At 47.4% G+C, this 17,424-nt stretch overlaps 1 protein-coding gene across 2 annotated transcripts; it reads left to right on the forward strand.

Moving 5' to 3' along the window:
• The first annotated feature begins 258 nt into the window (after positions 1-258).
• Positions 259-14,008, forward strand: LOC135896290 (uncharacterized). 2 transcript variants are annotated; one of them, XM_065424645.2, is made up of 4 exons: positions 259-841; positions 7,299-7,501; positions 10,620-10,855; positions 13,059-14,008. In XM_065424645.2, exons 1-4 carry the CDS (start codon positions 373-375, stop codon positions 13,429-13,431), a joined length of 1,281 nt encoding a protein of 426 aa, XP_065280717.1. In that variant the 5' UTR covers positions 259-372; the 3' UTR covers positions 13,432-14,008. The 2 variants fall into 2 exon arrangements, with proteins under 2 accessions (XP_065280717.1, XP_065280718.1); XM_065424646.2 differs by lacking the exon at positions 10,620-10,855.
• Positions 14,009-17,424: the final 3,416 nt, after the last annotated feature.

Here is a 17,424-nt window from a genome sequence, read left to right on the forward strand (position 1 = left end):
CCGGCTTAAATTTATTAATGGATTGCTCAAGCATTCACTTTCACGTGTCCTTAACATATGGAAGCCCTCGACAATAATTCGCCCCATTCTGTGTTTTGCGTTCAAAACAGCCTGGTACGAAAATTACGTAAGTTATAGAGTTGCTACCCACTAATGGCACCAGATATCACGCCTGTGCATCGCGTTACGGGAGAAACTTGAATTTTTTAATGTTTATGGATGTGGCTGGTTGACGCGATCGGCGGGGATGAAGAAGAAGGAGAAGCTAGACTGCGAGCTTCGAGCGCGTGCCACAACCGTCAGTTGCACCGCGTCACAGCATAGAGGTTCGCCCCGCAGCTTCAGCAAGACGTCAATCAACTAGCCAGAGGCATGTCGTCGGACGACAGCTATTCCCGCGGCAGCCAGTCCACGCTTTCCGAAGAGGCCGAGCAGATCTGGCAGCGCTACGTCGCCGGACGGCAGCGTGAGCGACGGCTCGACTGCTCCGAGTGCGAAGCGGCCGCCGCCAGCCGTGACGTAGTTCGCAGTGGGAGCAGTGTGCCCGAGCAGCGATCGTGGAGGACGAGACGCTCGTCGCGACCGGACTCTTCGTTGTCCGGCGTCAACCGGTACGGCGTCACGGACACGGAGTCCCTGATCACCGGCCGATCCTTCTCGACCGAGGGCGACGCTCCGGTGCCCAGCGTCCATTGGGTGCGCGCCTTGTGCCTGGCGCTGATGGCACTCTCCTCGGCGCTCTTCATCGGCGCCGTCTCGCTGGCCCTGATGCACTCGCTGCCGGAGACGTGGCCCACGCCGCCGTCCGGGGATGCCAAGGTTCACGGCGCCGCCTCCGCAGGTGCTCCGAGATATCTCGTTCTCTCTCTCTCTCTCTCTCTCGCATTAAACTTTGGTAGACGCGTCGAAGTCTAATCCCCCTGCGCACTGGCGAACATTTGTAGGAACAAGCGGCGTAAAACGACCAGGACACCCAACACAGAGTAAGCGGACTACCGGCTACTACCAGATCTTGTCTTCGTCGCCTTGATCCACTGATTCCTCTCAGGCATGAACGACGTAGTAGCTCAAAACAATAGCCTTCTTGAGGAGAGGTTGAAGTCAGGATCACGAGACAAAACACTCCGAAACTGAACCATCGGTGGTTGAGAAGGGCGGAATTCAGAGATTCAAAATTAGTCGTGCGACGTCGCCTTGAATATCGCAGTATTAATGCGATTAGAATTTTTCGCCAACTTCACGCGTTTTAAATCCATCCATCCATCCATCCATCCATCCGTCCATCCGTCCGTCCATCCAATTACGGCGACCCAGTGACCCAAGTTGTCTGCGAGCTTGAGTCACTAGGCATGGGCTCGTGTTCATGATGACGTCGTGGCCGTTCCATTGTCGTCATTACGCTTGGCTTGGCTTATCTGGCTCTTGTTATGTTGTCGTCACACATTCTACGCCAATCCAGTGGCCCTAGTTGTCTAATAGCTTGGGCACTAGGTTCATGAGCACTAGAGCTCGTGGTCGTGATGCCGGCATTGTCGATCCACCGTATTCACTCCAGCCTTTTCATCTGACTGCCGTCATTACGTCGTTATTCCTTCTAAGCTAACTGAGTAGCCCATTCTTGATAGTTTGAGCGACTATAAGGCGATATGCTCGGGGTGGGGATGCCGTCGTGGGCGTAGCATAGTCGTCATTCAGGCTGTGTCATCCGACTTTCGTGATGCCATCATTCGCACGCCGTCATCGTTGGGCCTTCGTCGTCACACAGTAGTCATCATATCTTTGTCGTTACTTTGTCGTCGTGCCGTCTTCGTAGCGCTATCGTTTTGCCATCTTCGTTACTTCAGAGACGTCATCGCATCGTCGTCATACTGCTGCAATCATACTGCTTTTGTAATACTGCCTTTGTCTTTCATTAGCCAAAATTGTCTAATAGTTTTGACCACTACGTATGTGTTTGTGACCTGATGTCATCGTGCTCATTACAGCATCGTCTTTTAAGCTCTGTCATGCAACTCTCGGCCTGCCATCGTCGTCACGTTATTTTCGTCACACTGTCGCCATCACTTATTTGCCATAACATAGTCGTGAGGCGTTAATGCCGTCGCATTGTCATTACTCCAGCTTCACGTGACCATCGCCATGTGGTCATCGCCACACCATGGTCATAATACATTTTTCGTGTTACAGTCGTAGTCATGCCATCGTCGTTGCAAACTCCAGGTCATCCTGTTGTCCTCACACTCGCCATGCCATCGTCGTGATGCCATCATAGTGGTTCCAACGTCGTCATTGCAACCTATTCATCCTAATCTCTTCATGTCATCGTCATCGTGCCATTGTCGTCACACGTAGTCGTCGTTGCACCATTGTCGTCAGGCCGCCGTCTTTATGCTGCTATTTTGACATCGTCATTACTTCACAAAGGTCATCCCAATTCCTTCAAACCCCAGTGGTCACACCGCTTTCATCCCTCCAGCAACGTCACTCCTTCGTCATTCCATCATAATCACGCTGTCACCAATCAGTTGGGATTATGCCGCCGTTGTCACACAATCAACGCCATCGCGGCATCCTCAAACAGTCGCTTTCATGCATTTCACGTCATATCATCGGCGTCGTGCCGTTGTCTTCGTGCCAACGCGTTCATGCCTTCGTTGTCAGTCCAGTTTCATCATCCGGTCGTCATCATCCTGCTGTTCTCGGGCCTTCCTCGTGACGCTGTGTCGTTACATTATCGTCATCACTTCAGAACCGTTATCTCACTTTTGTCATGCCATCGTCTTCATACTGCATATGTATTTCGTTTGACCTCATTCCTTCAGCGGTCTCCTATCGTCGTCACTGTGTCGTCGTGAATTCATCAGTATGAAGTTATTTTTGTGGGTAACCTGCGCATTTTAATGCTATGGCGAATTGGGTGGATACCCAAGACCCTGTATATCGGATGTAGCCTAAGCATCGGAACTATCAGAAAGGCCACTACATATCTGAGTATAACGCGACTTGTATATCACAGTATGTCGCTACATTGCTTGAATGGTAACCGCATACCATGTGAGCTCAATCGTGAGATGAATTCTGCCGTAATTTCTTTGCATTGCTTCCTTCTCCGCGAACGATTGAAAAATTCTCCCACCCTTCGTAGAAGGTACCATTACTATTCTCCTTCTAATCTATCTTTTTTCACCATTATCCAGACACAGCGGCTGAGGTTTCCGCCAGTATTTGAGGCAGTTACCGCTGTCAATGCTCTTTTTATAGTCATATGTCCAACTATTTCTACTTTGTTGGCTTCCTTATTTTCTATGCTGTTTGTTCACGGCCGCACTGAAATGCGAGTGGTTTGGTATGATGTTTAAGTCTTTCAATGCAGTGTTCATTTTAGTTGAACAATGAAATGTTTGGGAAGTTTCAGATCGCAGGGACAGGCCTTCGTCCTGCAGTGGACATAAAACAGATCTATGACGATGATGATGATTTCCAATTGAGATAAATTGTTGTGCAAAACTGGTGATTTAAAGGCATACGTTGTCGGGATCTGAGAATGCCTGCCAAACGCACCCCAGCCCATTGTTATTCTTCTGATTATTTCCGTCTCATTATCCGGATCTGCCGTCACTACTTGCCCTACGTAGATGTATTCCCTTACCACTTCCAGTGCCTCGCGACCTATAGTAAATTGCTGTTCTCTTCTGAGACTGCTAAACATTACTTTAGTTTTCTGCAGATTAATTTTTAGACCCACTCTTCTGTTTCGCCTCTCAAGGTCAGTGAGCATGCATTGTAATTGGTCCCCTGAATTACTAAGCAAGGCAATATCATCAGCGAATCGCAAGTTACTAAGGTATTCTCCATGAACTTTTATCCCCAATTCTTCCCAATCGAGGTCTCTGAATACCTCTTGCAAACACGCTGTGGATAGCATTGGAGAGATCGCATCTCCCTGCCTGACGCCTTTCTTTTGGGGATTTTGTTGCTTTCTTTATGGAGGACTACGGTGGCTGTGGAGCCGCTATAGATATCTTTCAATATATTTACATACGGCTCGTCTACACCCTGATTCCGTAATGCCTCCATGACTGCTGAGGTTTTGACAGAATCAAAGACTTTCTCGTAATCAATGAAACCTATATATAAGGGTTGGCTATATTCCGCACATTTCTCTATCACCTGATTGATAGTGTGAATATGGTCTATTGTTGAGTAGCCTTTACGGAATCTTGCCTGGTCCTTTCGTTGACAGAAGTTTAAGGTGTTCCTGATTCTATTTGCGATTACCTTAGTAAATAGTTTGTAGGCAACTGACAGTAAGCTGATCGGTCTATAATGTTTCAAGTCTTTGGCGTCCCCTTTCTTATACATTAAGATTATGTTAGCGTTCTTCCGAGATTCCGGTACGCTCGAGTTCATGAGGCATGCGTATAGAGGGTGGCCAGTTTCTCTAGAACAATCTGCCCACCATCCTTCAACAAATCTGCTGTTACCTGGATTCCAAGGGGAGGGAAGCGTAGCAGGGGGTGGCAGAAAGTAAGGTGGGCGGATGAGATTAAGAAGTTTGCAAGGACGACATGGCCACAATTAGTGCATGACCGGTGTTGTTGGAGAAGTATGGGAGAGGCCTTTGCCCTGCAGTGGGCGTAACCAGGCTGATGATGATGATGATCATGTCGGGATCGCGGCGACTGTGAAGGAACACCAATGACGATGTGAGGTTTAAGGGCAAGTGCGCTGTTTTGGTACGGAAGTTCCTGGAGTGTGTGTCTGCTTCGTTGGCTCCAACCATCATTGTGTAGAGAGATGGCATGTTCGCGCAAAAATAAAGGATCTGTAAATGCTGAAGGTTCTTCTGATATTCACATAGTGAAAATCAAAGGCAAATATCTCAGCAACCTTAGGCTTGCAGATGACATTGTGCTGTTCACGAACAGTGGGAAATAACGAAACAAATGATTGAGGGCCTTGACGAAGAATTGTAAGAGTCTGGTTGAAGGCAATGTGCAGAAAACAAAGATAATGTGCAATAGCCTGGCAAGAGAACAAGAATTCATGTTCGCCAGTCCCTGTCTAGAGTCTGTGCAGAAGTACGTTTATCTAGGTCAGTTAGTCACAGCGAACCCCGTTCACAAGAAGGAAACTTATGGAAGAATAAAAATGGGTTGGAAGCTCACCATTGTCGTTGTACAGAAAAGTGTACAGTCATTGCATTCTAGCGGTGCTCACATATAGGGCAGAAACATGGAGACAGACAAAGAAGCTCCAGAAGTTAAAGGGACACTAAAGTGAAAAGTGATTTCTTCTGCATCAGTAAATCACCGTTCTACAACACCAAAAACACCACTCTTACAACGATAAGACGTTTGGTAAGCCAGAAAAAGCGCAAGAACGAAATGCGGGTGGCGACGCCTACTTGAGTTCCCGCACCTGGGGGCTGTGACGTCTTGGATTTTGATGGCATCTTCTAGGGCCTACTAATTATATATAGCCGTACAGATTGACTACATTGTGTTCTAAAGGAACCACATATTAAACATGCCAAGTTTCGGGAACCTTTATTCAGCCAACGCGGCCCAAATGCGAAAACAAACTTTGGAATCCCTGACGTCACGCTGACGTACCGGCGCTGGCGTTTCGGCGCGAAATTCAAATACTGATACTTGGACCTTCATTTTCTCATCTAATATTCAAACTATTTTCTTGAAATGACTGCCTGCAGGTTTCTCAAACAATGCTTTATTAGTCTAAACTGATTTATTGTTTCCCTTTAGTGTCCCTTTAAGGACCGCGCAAACAGCGATCAAACAAGAAATCTTAGGCGTAACGTCAAGAAACAGCAGTAGAAGGGTGTGGATCAGAAAGAAAAAGGGAATATCCGATATTCTAGTTGACCTTCAGAGTAAAATATGAAAGATAGCAGTGGACAATTGTAGTTACAGAATGGGTGCGAATGGAAGGGAAGCTTGCAGGCGAAAGTTGGAATCAGCTAGCGCAATACCGAGGTAATTGGAGACCGCTGGGAGAGGCTATCGTTCGGCAGTGGACATCAAAATAGGCTGATGATGATGATATGCTTTAGGGTACCACAGGTTTTAGCTATATTTAAGTATGGTAACGTGCGCGCTTACTACCCCCTTGTATGGCGTTGATGGTAACATTTAGGTGGGCTGATGACTGCCTTGTTTTTCGTCGAGGCTAACAAATGTGCTCATTCCCGTATGGATTTTTATTAGGTGTTCACAAAGGTTCTCAGCTAAAGTTCACGTTGAAAGACTTTTGTAACAGGCGGTTTTGAGGGAGTGTTTTCAGAGTCGTCATAAGTGTTGCATATGCCTCACGGTCTGTTAAGGTGATTTCTGACTTCCGAAAATCATTGCGGTCTCTTGTCTGAATGTCGCTTTGAAGAAGACATGTTTGTAACTGATGGATCAAACCTTCATCAGGCATTTCGGGTGACTCAAGGAACCACACTATCCTGAGGGCTACATGGCTTTCTTCACCGAAGGATTCCTGAAAAGAGTAAAGGCGGGATCTAAGAGCTTTGTACCTGCAAGAGGTGCCAAGAATTTGCTAGGTGTTAGCATTGCATCATATCTGCATGGTGTGTCACATCGCCTTCAAAAATTCTGAGTGAAGTACGCTTCTAACGTTTCTTAGTTTTCTTTCTGGGGGACGGGGGCGAAATTCAGCACTTGCGTCATTCACTGTGGGGACAAGAGAGGGTTGAGTGCGGCGCGCACTATCGCTGTGGAAACCATGTGAGACGCGCTATGCTAGATTGGCCAGACCGGGTGCTACCAATGAGATGAATGCATTATAATCTCCGAAGGGCCAGCTGCTGACTAAATTGTTGACTGAACTTTAAGGAATACGTGGTACGTTGTATAGACGGGCGTTTCTTATGCACAGGTAGAGTCGATTGTGTACCGCTTGGCTGTCTGTTGCCAGATAGATGGCGCGCATCATTAGTTTTTCATTTGTTGCCTTGCCCCTTTTTTAATTTCACGTGACTGTTCGAATAGCATTTATTATTGCGATTTTGTTGAAATCCTTCTGTTAATAAAATCACTGTGCTTATTCATTTGTTTTTGTTTCGTTATTCTTCACGATGTTTTATTCGCGAAGTATATCACACTTTATTTCTTACTTTACAACACTAAGGAACATTGTGTACTGGTCAGCTCCGTTTTTTTCTTTGAACTTCGTTCGCATTAGCGAAATTTGTAAAGCTGCAATTGATATTGCAGCTTGCTTCCAGTACATGGTCCTGGGGGTTAGTGCATTCAGGTTCGTTCTGTTTGCAGCCAATCCAAGCCAGGACAAGGCGGGGCAACATCCGGTGGTCCAGGATGCGGCGAGGCTGGAACATGCGCCGAAGGAGCACGTCGGGGCACCTTCAGTGGCCGCTGCAACAACCCGCACATCCACGCCAACGTCCGCTGGTGGAGCTCCTCCAGAAAGCACCGACGTGCAGGACACGGCCATTCAGCACAGCGCTCGGCATGAGGCAAGCCTAGATCAACACTCTGCTACATGACGTGGCTAGCTACTAAATCAACTGGAGCTTCGCTGAAGCTTGTTAACGGAGTATCGTATGTGATGTGGAATTCCCCAATTACGCCCTCACCAGCTCTAAGTTATGGTTCTTTTTTTCGGACATATTTTTTATACGCACGGAGCGTACAGTACGATTCGGCCGGTCTAAATGAAATACATGAAGAGGCGGACGTTACTTGCGCGGTAAGTCATAGTCTCTAGGGGGACAACTAAAAATAATCAATAATGAGCTGTTTAATTACTTCGCATGTTTCCATTGGGAAATTAAAGTCGAGCAATAGTGAAATAAATTCTGCTTATCAAAAATAATTAGACTAGCTACACTTTCGAGACATCCATCCCCAAATTTTACTAAAATATGCGTTTGAGTTACAGTTGCGATCTTACCCATCTGCTTGACGCTTTTTTTGGGAACTGTTAGCTGGGAAGCCAATGTATTTCGTAGCCTACTTTCATGTTATTTATCTAAAAAGTGCTGCCAGCTTTTAGATTTCTGCTGCAGCAACATGACTTCACTACTGCTTGGCTACAATTACTGCTCGGCTACGCTACTAAGCACGAGGTCGCGGGATCAAAACCCGGCTACGGCGGCCGCATTTTGATGGGGGTGAAACTCAAAAACAGCCGTCTACTTAGATTTAGGTGCTTGTCATATAATCCCAGGTGGTCAAAAGTTATCTGAAACCCTGAACTACGGCGCGCCTCATAATCAGATCGTTGTTTCGGTGCGTAAAACCCCATAATTTAATCGAGAAACATTTAAGTTCAGTTTTCACGTGGTCCTCCACTATGACGCACTTGACTCGTATCACGGCTGCCCGCACATCAGCACAAGTTGTCGTCTGCACAGTTTCGTACAAAAGTTGCCAAAGTAAACTCTGGCGCCAGTGTCTACGGGAGTCGCAAACAGGATGGTTCAGCCAGCATGCGGATGAGGGGCAGTACACGTGGACTCGCCAAGTACTTGGCCCTTCTGGCTTCAAACGGCTGCCTGTTTTCGCATATTGCTCATTTTTGGAAAAATATTGCACTATAAATGCAATACATTTGATACGATTACGCGCCTTGGCAGAGTCCAATTGCACTGCTATGGTTAAGGAACTGTGATTGCTTGGAAATTCAGAAATGAAACAAATAACGTCACGCGAAGTTCTGAAAGCTACAAGACTTAAGGTGAAACAAATATGGCAAAACGATCGCAGCTCCACAGTTTTTTCTAGTAATTATTGTAGGAAAATATATAGATATGTAAACGCGTGCGAGGCCCACAATGGTGATTCAAAGATTGTCAGCGCAATCTAATGGAAATCACCAGTAAGCACTGCATCAGAGTATGCCGTTTTGTTATTTAAACCGTAGTTGTGGGTCTCGAGTCCCAGCAGGATACACTGGCAAGCCTCAGAGTGACCTAAATACTTTACTGTAACAACTTTTCTATACGAAGCCGTGTTGGTATATTTTCTTGGGATGTGTATGCGTCGTGCCGTCATGATACAAAAGGTGGTCACGTGGGAGTAGATCTGACGCCTTGGAACACGCTCCGGCTCGCTTGGTCGTCTCCTGAGCAGTAACTTCTTGCGCGAACCGATGTGACACATCAACATATGATACAGTGAACTGAGGTGTGCGCTGAGACAGCATATTCTTTTCTCGCGGGACAAATTTCGGCGTCATGACCACGTGACACGGGTACAATCACGGAAATTCTAGGGTTTTGCGTGCTAATCCCACGATTTGATGATGTGACAGGCGTTATAGTATGGGACTGCGGATGAATTTTGACCATTGGGGTTCTTTAACTTGCATTTAAACTCAAGCACACCAGTGGTTTTTGCATTCAGCCTCGAAATGCGATCGTTGTGAAAAGCATCGAACTCGCGACCTTGAGGTCAGCAGTGCCACACACAGCCACTGAGCTACTGCGCTGCTCAACGTATGCACCTCCCGAGAAACTAAACCGGGAATGGTATCTAGAAAACCTATTATAGCAAAGCATTTAGAGCATTGTGAGGCCAGCCAATAATTTTCTTAGTTTCCAATTTCAGAGCCTTTAGTGAACTAAAAAAGAAGAAATAGCCGTAAATGTTCGGTTAGTTCCTCGCTTAAAAGCAATTAGTACAAAATGTCTCGGACTCGTCAAAACGGACCGAACTAGTTCTAGGTGCCACAAAGACCAGCTTTCTACTGCGCAAAGTACTGCATTGGTTAAGGCGAATCACTGTAAGGGCGAACCGCAAGTTTGCGATCAGGCAGATGCTAAAGTGAAATTCACAGTTTGACGTGTACCCTCACTGACGGGAAAATGTTCGTTCTCCAAAGACGCCAAGTGAAACACCGATCAGAGCCGAAGTGAAATTTTATTGCGTTTCTGCTTCCATATGGCCTTGTTCACAGAACGAATTTGGCGCGTTTATGTGAGTTTCAGTAAGCGACTTGAGCAGCGAGCTTGCGTCGTCCAATGTGTCCGGTCATTTCTGGTGAATGTGTGCCTCATAGTCTGTAGTTTCAATGGTTTTATTGCGAACATGGCTCCCGTTTGGAGCCGTCACTTCGTTGATTTCGCTGCATTTTTCTGTCAGTGTTTCGATTCGCGTTTTAGATTCAGGGTGGCAGTATAGTCAGCGACACGACGTGACTCAAAGGGCGTATTTGAGTGTAGAACATGCCGTATACTTCATCAATTTTGGGACTTTGTTTCCAGAGGCAATTGGCTTTCTTGAGAACTGTCCGTTGCGACATGTATTTCAGAAGAAAGAAACATCTGTGTGGCAATTCCTGCTACACACTACTTATGTACATTCCCATCAGTGACATTGCCTTGAGATGCATGTTGTTAGTTTAGCTTTTTGCTGTTCTCTGCTTCAAAATCATGGTTCAAATACTGTCACGCTCAGCCTAATTAGTAGCCAATACTACAGCTAACGCGGTAAACGTCGTTTATTGAACCCTATGAAATTCGCAATACGCCAGCTGGAACTGTTGATTAAGCTTTCAGGTTTTCTCATCGGCAGTAATGCTCTTCGAGAATTTCTCGAGGCGCAGTGCTCATTGTGCAGCGAACTCTGCAGACGCCAGACCGATGCCAGCGCGTCTTCTATAAGTTCTGCCTGAAACCCCGGCGCGAGTTCTTCTTCAACCCGGCGGCCAACGCCTGCGTCGCCCTGAGCCGCCGATCCGGGGCCGAGGTCTGCAACCGGAGCCCGAACCGATTCCTCACGGCTGTGGGCTGCTCACGGCAGTGCGTCCGCACTAGGAAACCTGCCGGAAAGTGCTTGCAGACGGCTCTGCTGTCCACGTGTGGCAGGTCGGCAAGCTAGTCGTCCAATTTTGTACGACATATGTTCAAAAAAGCGCCACAGCGCAGTGGAATATCCATATTTCCCCTTCTAGCTGCTGTTAACATTCCGTGATGGTTCAGCGGCGTTGCGTCGCGGAGCACGAGGTTGCGGGCTCGATGCCCGCTGTGACCACGGATGTATTCTAATGAGGGTGCACGTAGAATAGTAGCAGTATAAACGTCCTTCGTTAAAAAATAAGTGACCTCGGGGTATGCCTTCAGCGGTATTTCCTACAACGTAAAGTGCAGGCCACACCCCATTATGTACGAAAGGAGCGAGTTAAGGTAAGGACCCATGCTCGGACGCCGTCTGGATCACTAGGCGAAATGTGCGGTTGACGAAGGTGTTTTGTGAGGGTCGTCAATTCCAGGGAGTAGCTGAGCTCTGTCAACAGATTGTCCCGAGCCATGACACATTGAACAGCGTAGCCGTTTTGTTAGTTCTTCGAGATCTCGATCAGGTCGTCCACGTCATCTTTCCAGCGCGACACTAAGTCGAATGCGCTGTCTGCGAATAATCGCCTTTTATATTCTCGTCAGTCGGGGCGGCATGGCAACGGTACATGGGAGCATTAAAGCACATGCACCCCGGCTCTCTTGATCTCGCGCCGTCTCTAGTGAAAGTAGGTGATCCGTTTCATTACCGTGGTCACCATGGCGCGCCACCGCTGTACTGTCGCTTGAATTCCACGTGCGTCAGCCCTTTGGCTACCAGTTATCCCAATCCGATTACAAGGCACGCCGTAGTGGTGAACTCGATTGATTTTGACCACCCAGCATTCCTTACCGGGTGCTTAAATATAAGCAGACGAGTGTTCTCGCATTTCGTCCCCACTGAAATGCAGGTGCTGCAGCCGGGATCCAACCAGCGGCCTCAAGCTTAGTAGCGCAACACCATAGCCACTACGGAACATTATCATTGGCTGGCATATAGTACTCATGCGAACAGTTTTTAGCGCTTAAAATACTTTTCTTTTGTGAATAGCAGCGCTAGATCTCCAGTAACTACGGTTCTGTTGGCATAAATGCTACTTATAGCAGTCTCGAAACCTCAATATGCGAACTATAAGGCCGTCGAACGTCCTTTCTCGACTTCGGCTAATTGGCGGGAAAGTGCCGGCTAGGGCTCTCCGTCCTTCGGTCCGATGGCCTATATAGCTCCTTACATAGCGCAATTGTGCACTGAGGGCACGCGAATTAAAAAAAAAACACACCGTCTATTTTTCCGTAGAGGGCCACAAAACAAGCACGAAACTGCATCGCGCCATTGTACAGCTGCGGCGCGCGTATATACGCACGTGCGTCTGGCTTCTTCGTATTTTAAGCGGCCCTTCTTAAAACGACGATAGCTTACTGAACCCACCCGGATTTCCTGACGATGGCTACGGTTGCTGCTGCCTTGGCCAAAGTACAGCCGCGCGCGCCGCGTACGCACGGAGGCACGTCCGTTCTCCGCCTGCTTTCGTATATGCCAAGAGCGAAGCGATGAAATGGATGAATAACCATCAATCTTAGTGCTTCCCGTCGTATTTCTATCTGCGAACGCCTTTGCTTACCATTCTTCTTCAAACTACAAACGTGGCACGGCGCGTAACTGTGTCGCCTTCTCGCGTCGTGCATTCGCATGAACTGCTGTTTGAATCTCGGCATAACATGTGTAGCTTGTAAGCACAGACGGTGTAGCCCACAAACAAACATTGCATGGCAATAGAGTTGAGACCTGTGTGGTGCATAAATATTGCTTGGATGTCTGACAATAACGATGTATTACATTTAATTATATTGCATTTATGTTGCTTCCTTATGAAAGCTTTGTTTTACATAGACTCTAACGCTTCGTTGGATATGCGTGGTTATTTTGTAATGACAACCTTGACAATTTCCGTCGACTCGGGCATGTCGTCCTACAGCTACCTGTGATCCCTTAAAGGTAAAATGGCCACGTTTCGCGCACGACTACTCCTGTTGGAACCAGAAGAAGCCCTTCAGAATTAACTATTATTTTCGCATCCGCTGAAATAGTAGCGAGACAGAAGAAATTCAACTCTATGCCATTATTATAGTGATACTCCACCAAACTGAGCTACAGGTTCGAGATGTTAAACCCTCATCAGTCGCACGAGACCAGATCGCCGTGCAGGAATGTCGATTCTCGTCTTCTCGTTCACAGGGGCGACGTCGTGAACGGCAGCAACCTGTGGTTCTTCGACAGTCGCGGCTGCCACCTGTGGAGCTTCCCGTCGGGCAAGTGCCCGTCCTGGGACGGCCAGCTGTTCTCCAGCGTGGGCCGGTGCCGGGACGCGTGCGTGCGCCGACGCGCGGGATCGGACTCCGCGCGCGCCTGCCGGACGCCCACGCCGGCCACGTGCAACTCCCGGCAGCTCAAGTTTCCTTTCTTCGCCGCCGACTATGGGAAAAGCGCGGCGCTGCGCTGCCTGCCCACGTCTACGGCGGGCAAAGCGTGGCGCCGGTGCCTGGCTGGCGCCAACCGATTCAGGACGAGGGCGGCCTGCGAGGCGGCCTGCGTTTACGGAGGCAGCTAGCGCACTGGCGCGGCCCTCTTAAGTAAGAGCTGGCTTTCCCGCCTGGCCCCGTGGGTTCACGTCGCGGGAGTCAAGAAGTTGCGCCCTGCAACCACATAGCGGGAGTGCCTGCCGTTTTGTAAAAAAAAAAAATTGCTCAGTTATTCGAAAACTTATGTCATTATGTGTGACCTGCTTGTGTGCGAGGAGGGAGGACGCTAATTGCTTTTGCTCACTCTTCATGGTTATGAGCTTTCGACGTTTTTGTGCGCACTCTATGCAGTAAATGGTGGATTTTCAACTCCGTAAAGCAGCTGTAGCACACAGTACTACACAGTTTGGAGACGTGACTGAGTGAACCATTGAAGCCCTTATGACGAGTAACAAAAAATAGACTTAAAAATTCAAGAGGGGGGTCGCATAGTTCGCGTAGTCGGCATGTTGTTTGCAAGCAATGAAACTACTGCAGTAAAGAAAAGCGCGTCGGAGATGTCGCTGTCCGCGACATCAGTCTTCTGACTGCACCACACACAAGTTATAGAAAAAGAACGCTGAAATATTGATGATGATGACGAAATAAATTTTGTTATAAGGTAGAGATGGCGATGTAGTGTGTGCGCCTCGTGGTGCGTGGCTTCCTTAGTCCGGGCATCGGTCCGGGGGGCCTTAGCTCTCGTCTCTCCACCATTCTCAACATTCTTCTCTAGTATAGATCGCTTCATTGTCATGTCCACCAAGGAAGTGTCCTGCCTGTTCATTGTGCCATCTTCAAGTCGTTGCCATGACGTTATGTTACCGTCGGTACCACTGTTGCCGCACATCCAATTAGTCACCGAACTATACGCACACATTTTTCTCACAATTACAAGACTCAACACAACACTTTCTGAATGCAGTACTTGTTAAATAAGATATTTATAGTTTGTCTCTCCCTTACCCGACGGCCTTTCGCTCAATGCCTTCCTCCCTCGCGTTCGCCATGGTGAGCCGCGATCGTCGGCTCCCCTCGCGTGCTTTCAGTCGCACACACAGCATACGGCGCGCGGTGACAGTGTTATCGCCCTTGGTCTTTATATGGAACGTCATGGCGACGCCGACGGCGGTGGCAGAACTGCGCCTGGAATAACCATATAATCGCTATCGCAATAAGTGTGGTAAAGGTCGATGCCGGGCTCGTCACATATGTCGTAAAGGTGACTTTAGGCTACCTCATGGCAGAAAGGACGAGACGAACCTTAATTACAAGTGAATATATAGAGGTCCTCTGTTGGACCCATAGAGTTTCTCACTATATTACCTAGAGGCAAATCTGGCGCTGCTGCGCTGTGGTATGCATGGGAATGCAGGTGTGTTGTGACTTCGGATTGGCATCGTTCTCGATGAGCCAGACAAGCACGGTTCCGTCTGTCACAATGATTATTTTCTACTAAAACAGCACGTAAAAAGCTGTGTTAGGTTTATTATTACACCAAAACATGTTTCGTTTAACTATGAGAACTTGGTATTGCATGTACAATTATATGATGCGTAAAAAGTATCAGCGGGCTGCTAAATTTGGAGGACAGACGACAAGATTTGCGCTCGCTTTGAAACAGTTTGTCGTCTGTTCTTGCTTTTCTTTGCTTCGTCATGCATTGTAGGTGAGTAAAGTTATAATTTATGTGAGTGGAAATATTTTATGAAGATTTTACTTTGAGAACGCGTTATTCGTGTAGCCATATTTACGTTCTAGACGAAGCCTCTTACAACACCAACCAACACGACCATCGCAGACACATATACCGTCATTCTCATGACGGCACGGCGCCCCTTAAGAAACTTCCGTAGACGGTTGCGTCAGATTTCCCTCTAGCTGTGATGATGAGAAACTGTATGGTCGGACCAGCCTTGCTCGCCTCCGTGTTGCATTGACTCGAAACTTCGCATTTCATTTTATCTCTGTAATTATAAACGAGAAGAAAGGCGGTTAACCGAGGAGCCCGATCTCTATTAGTCGTATCATAAGAAGCCAACAAACACTGACACCAACGACAACATAGGGGAAATTACTTGTGCCTAATAAATGAAACAAAGAAACGATAAATTATTGGAAATTAAAGTGGATGAAAAAACAACTTGCCGCAGGTGGGAACCAAACCCACAACCTTCGCGCTTCGCGTGCGATGCTCTACCAATTGAGCTACCGCGGCACTGTTTTCCCATCCACTTTCTTGGGTATTTATGTGTCCTAGTAGAACCCTGGGTTCGGTTCCCATCTGCGGCAAGTAGTTTTTCCATCCACTTTAATTTCCATTTATTTATCGTTTCCTTCTTTCATTTATTAGGCACAAGTAATTTCCCCTATCTTGTCCTTCGTGCCAGTGTTTGTTGGCTTGTTATGAAATGACTAATAAAGATCGGGCTCCTCGGTTAACCCCCTTTCTTTTCGTTTATTACATAACGAGGGTCTCGAATCCGGCATCATTGATGCCATCAGGTAGCATATGTGGGTTTATTGACCAGTTGCCTTCGCCCTAAAAGATCATGTTCTCGTGACGCCTGTGGCAAAAAGGACGTTCCTCGTCCGTCGCCAATGTCTGTGAGTGGTGGCGCTGGCTAACACTCCCAGGGTTCTACTAGGACACATAAATACCCAAGAAAGTGGATGGGAAAACAGTGCCGCGGTAGCTCACTTGGTAGAGCATCGCAGGCGAAATGCGAAGGTTGTGGGTTCGGTTCCCACCTGCGGAAAGTTCTTTTATCATCCACTTTAATTTCCATTAAATTATCGTTTCTTTGTCTCACTTATTAGGCACAAGTAATTTCCCCTATGTTTTCCTTGGTGTCGGTGTTTGTTGGCTTCTTATGAAATGACTGTAATTATAGTGATATTATTTCGAAACATTATTGCGATCGAACGCTGCTTGCATGCTGTTAACTTTCCGTATTTGGCAAATGTGTGCCTCAATGTTGCGCAGTGTTTCGCAATGTCAATTGCACATTGTACATTTATAGTGTCACATTCTGCTGACAATTAGAAAACGAAAAGAGTGATGGAAATAGCTAAAAAGGAACGTAACTCTTTGTTGAGTGAAATTGGGCCCTGATTGAATAACAACATAAATACTAGCAGCGAAAACAGTAGTAGGCCGTCAGATCTGCTGTCAGGAGTCAAGCCCGCTCGCTCTCTCTTGGTAACTCTTAATTAAAACAGACGTTTGGGCGAGTTGGTAGGACACATTTGAAACAGAACAGCGCGGTGTTCACGGGGACAAGCAGGGAGAAACGACACGGACGAGCGCTGACTTGCAACTAAAGTTTACTGCTTAAAACTAAGCATATATACCAGCTCCAACCAACAGAAGAAACCAAAAAAAACATGCATATATTCACAATCATTCCTACACACTGCACTGAACAGGGGAGATACCTGTAATCATCATATCATCCCCGCTAAAATGCTAGTTCTTTGGACGTAATGGATAAGGAGGGGCTACTGACGCATGCGTCTTTTGACCAGGCGATGAGCGCTGCTTCGATGATTTCACGGGTTAGTTGGTTACTATGTTTACCTAAAATTTGTGTTCTAGCGAAGTCAGGGTAGCAGGCCTCAGTGTCACAGTCTCTACAGTGGATGCCTAGGTGCCCTTTTACTGTATTATGCACATTGTTGTTGTGCTCCTTCAGGCGTTCATTAAGGCATCTCCCTGTTTGACCGACATAAAGCCTGCCACATGACAGCGGAATGGCGTAGACAACTCCCTCTTTACAAGAGGTGAATTAATTTTGATGATGATGCGGGCCGTGGGGACCAGCCCTCCAGGCGACGCGGCTTCTGCGACGCGTCAGTCGCAGCACTGACATATGCCAACAGATCCATCTTCTGGCGGCACGCATACCGCAGCCAATATCTGTCGAGTGGATCCCACGCGACCTTCTAGGCTTCCAAAGCCGCGCGGATTCTGCAACCCGTCTAGCGACCTCTCCATCTTCACTGCCTCAACTCTTTCACCTAGATGATGCCACCCTCCTTTA

Source organism: Dermacentor albipictus, chromosome 3 (genome assembly GCF_038994185.2).
Source record: "Dermacentor albipictus isolate Rhodes 1998 colony chromosome 3, USDA_Dalb.pri_finalv2, whole genome shotgun sequence".
Classification (NCBI taxonomy): Eukaryota; Metazoa; Arthropoda; class Arachnida; order Ixodida; family Ixodidae; genus Dermacentor; species Dermacentor albipictus.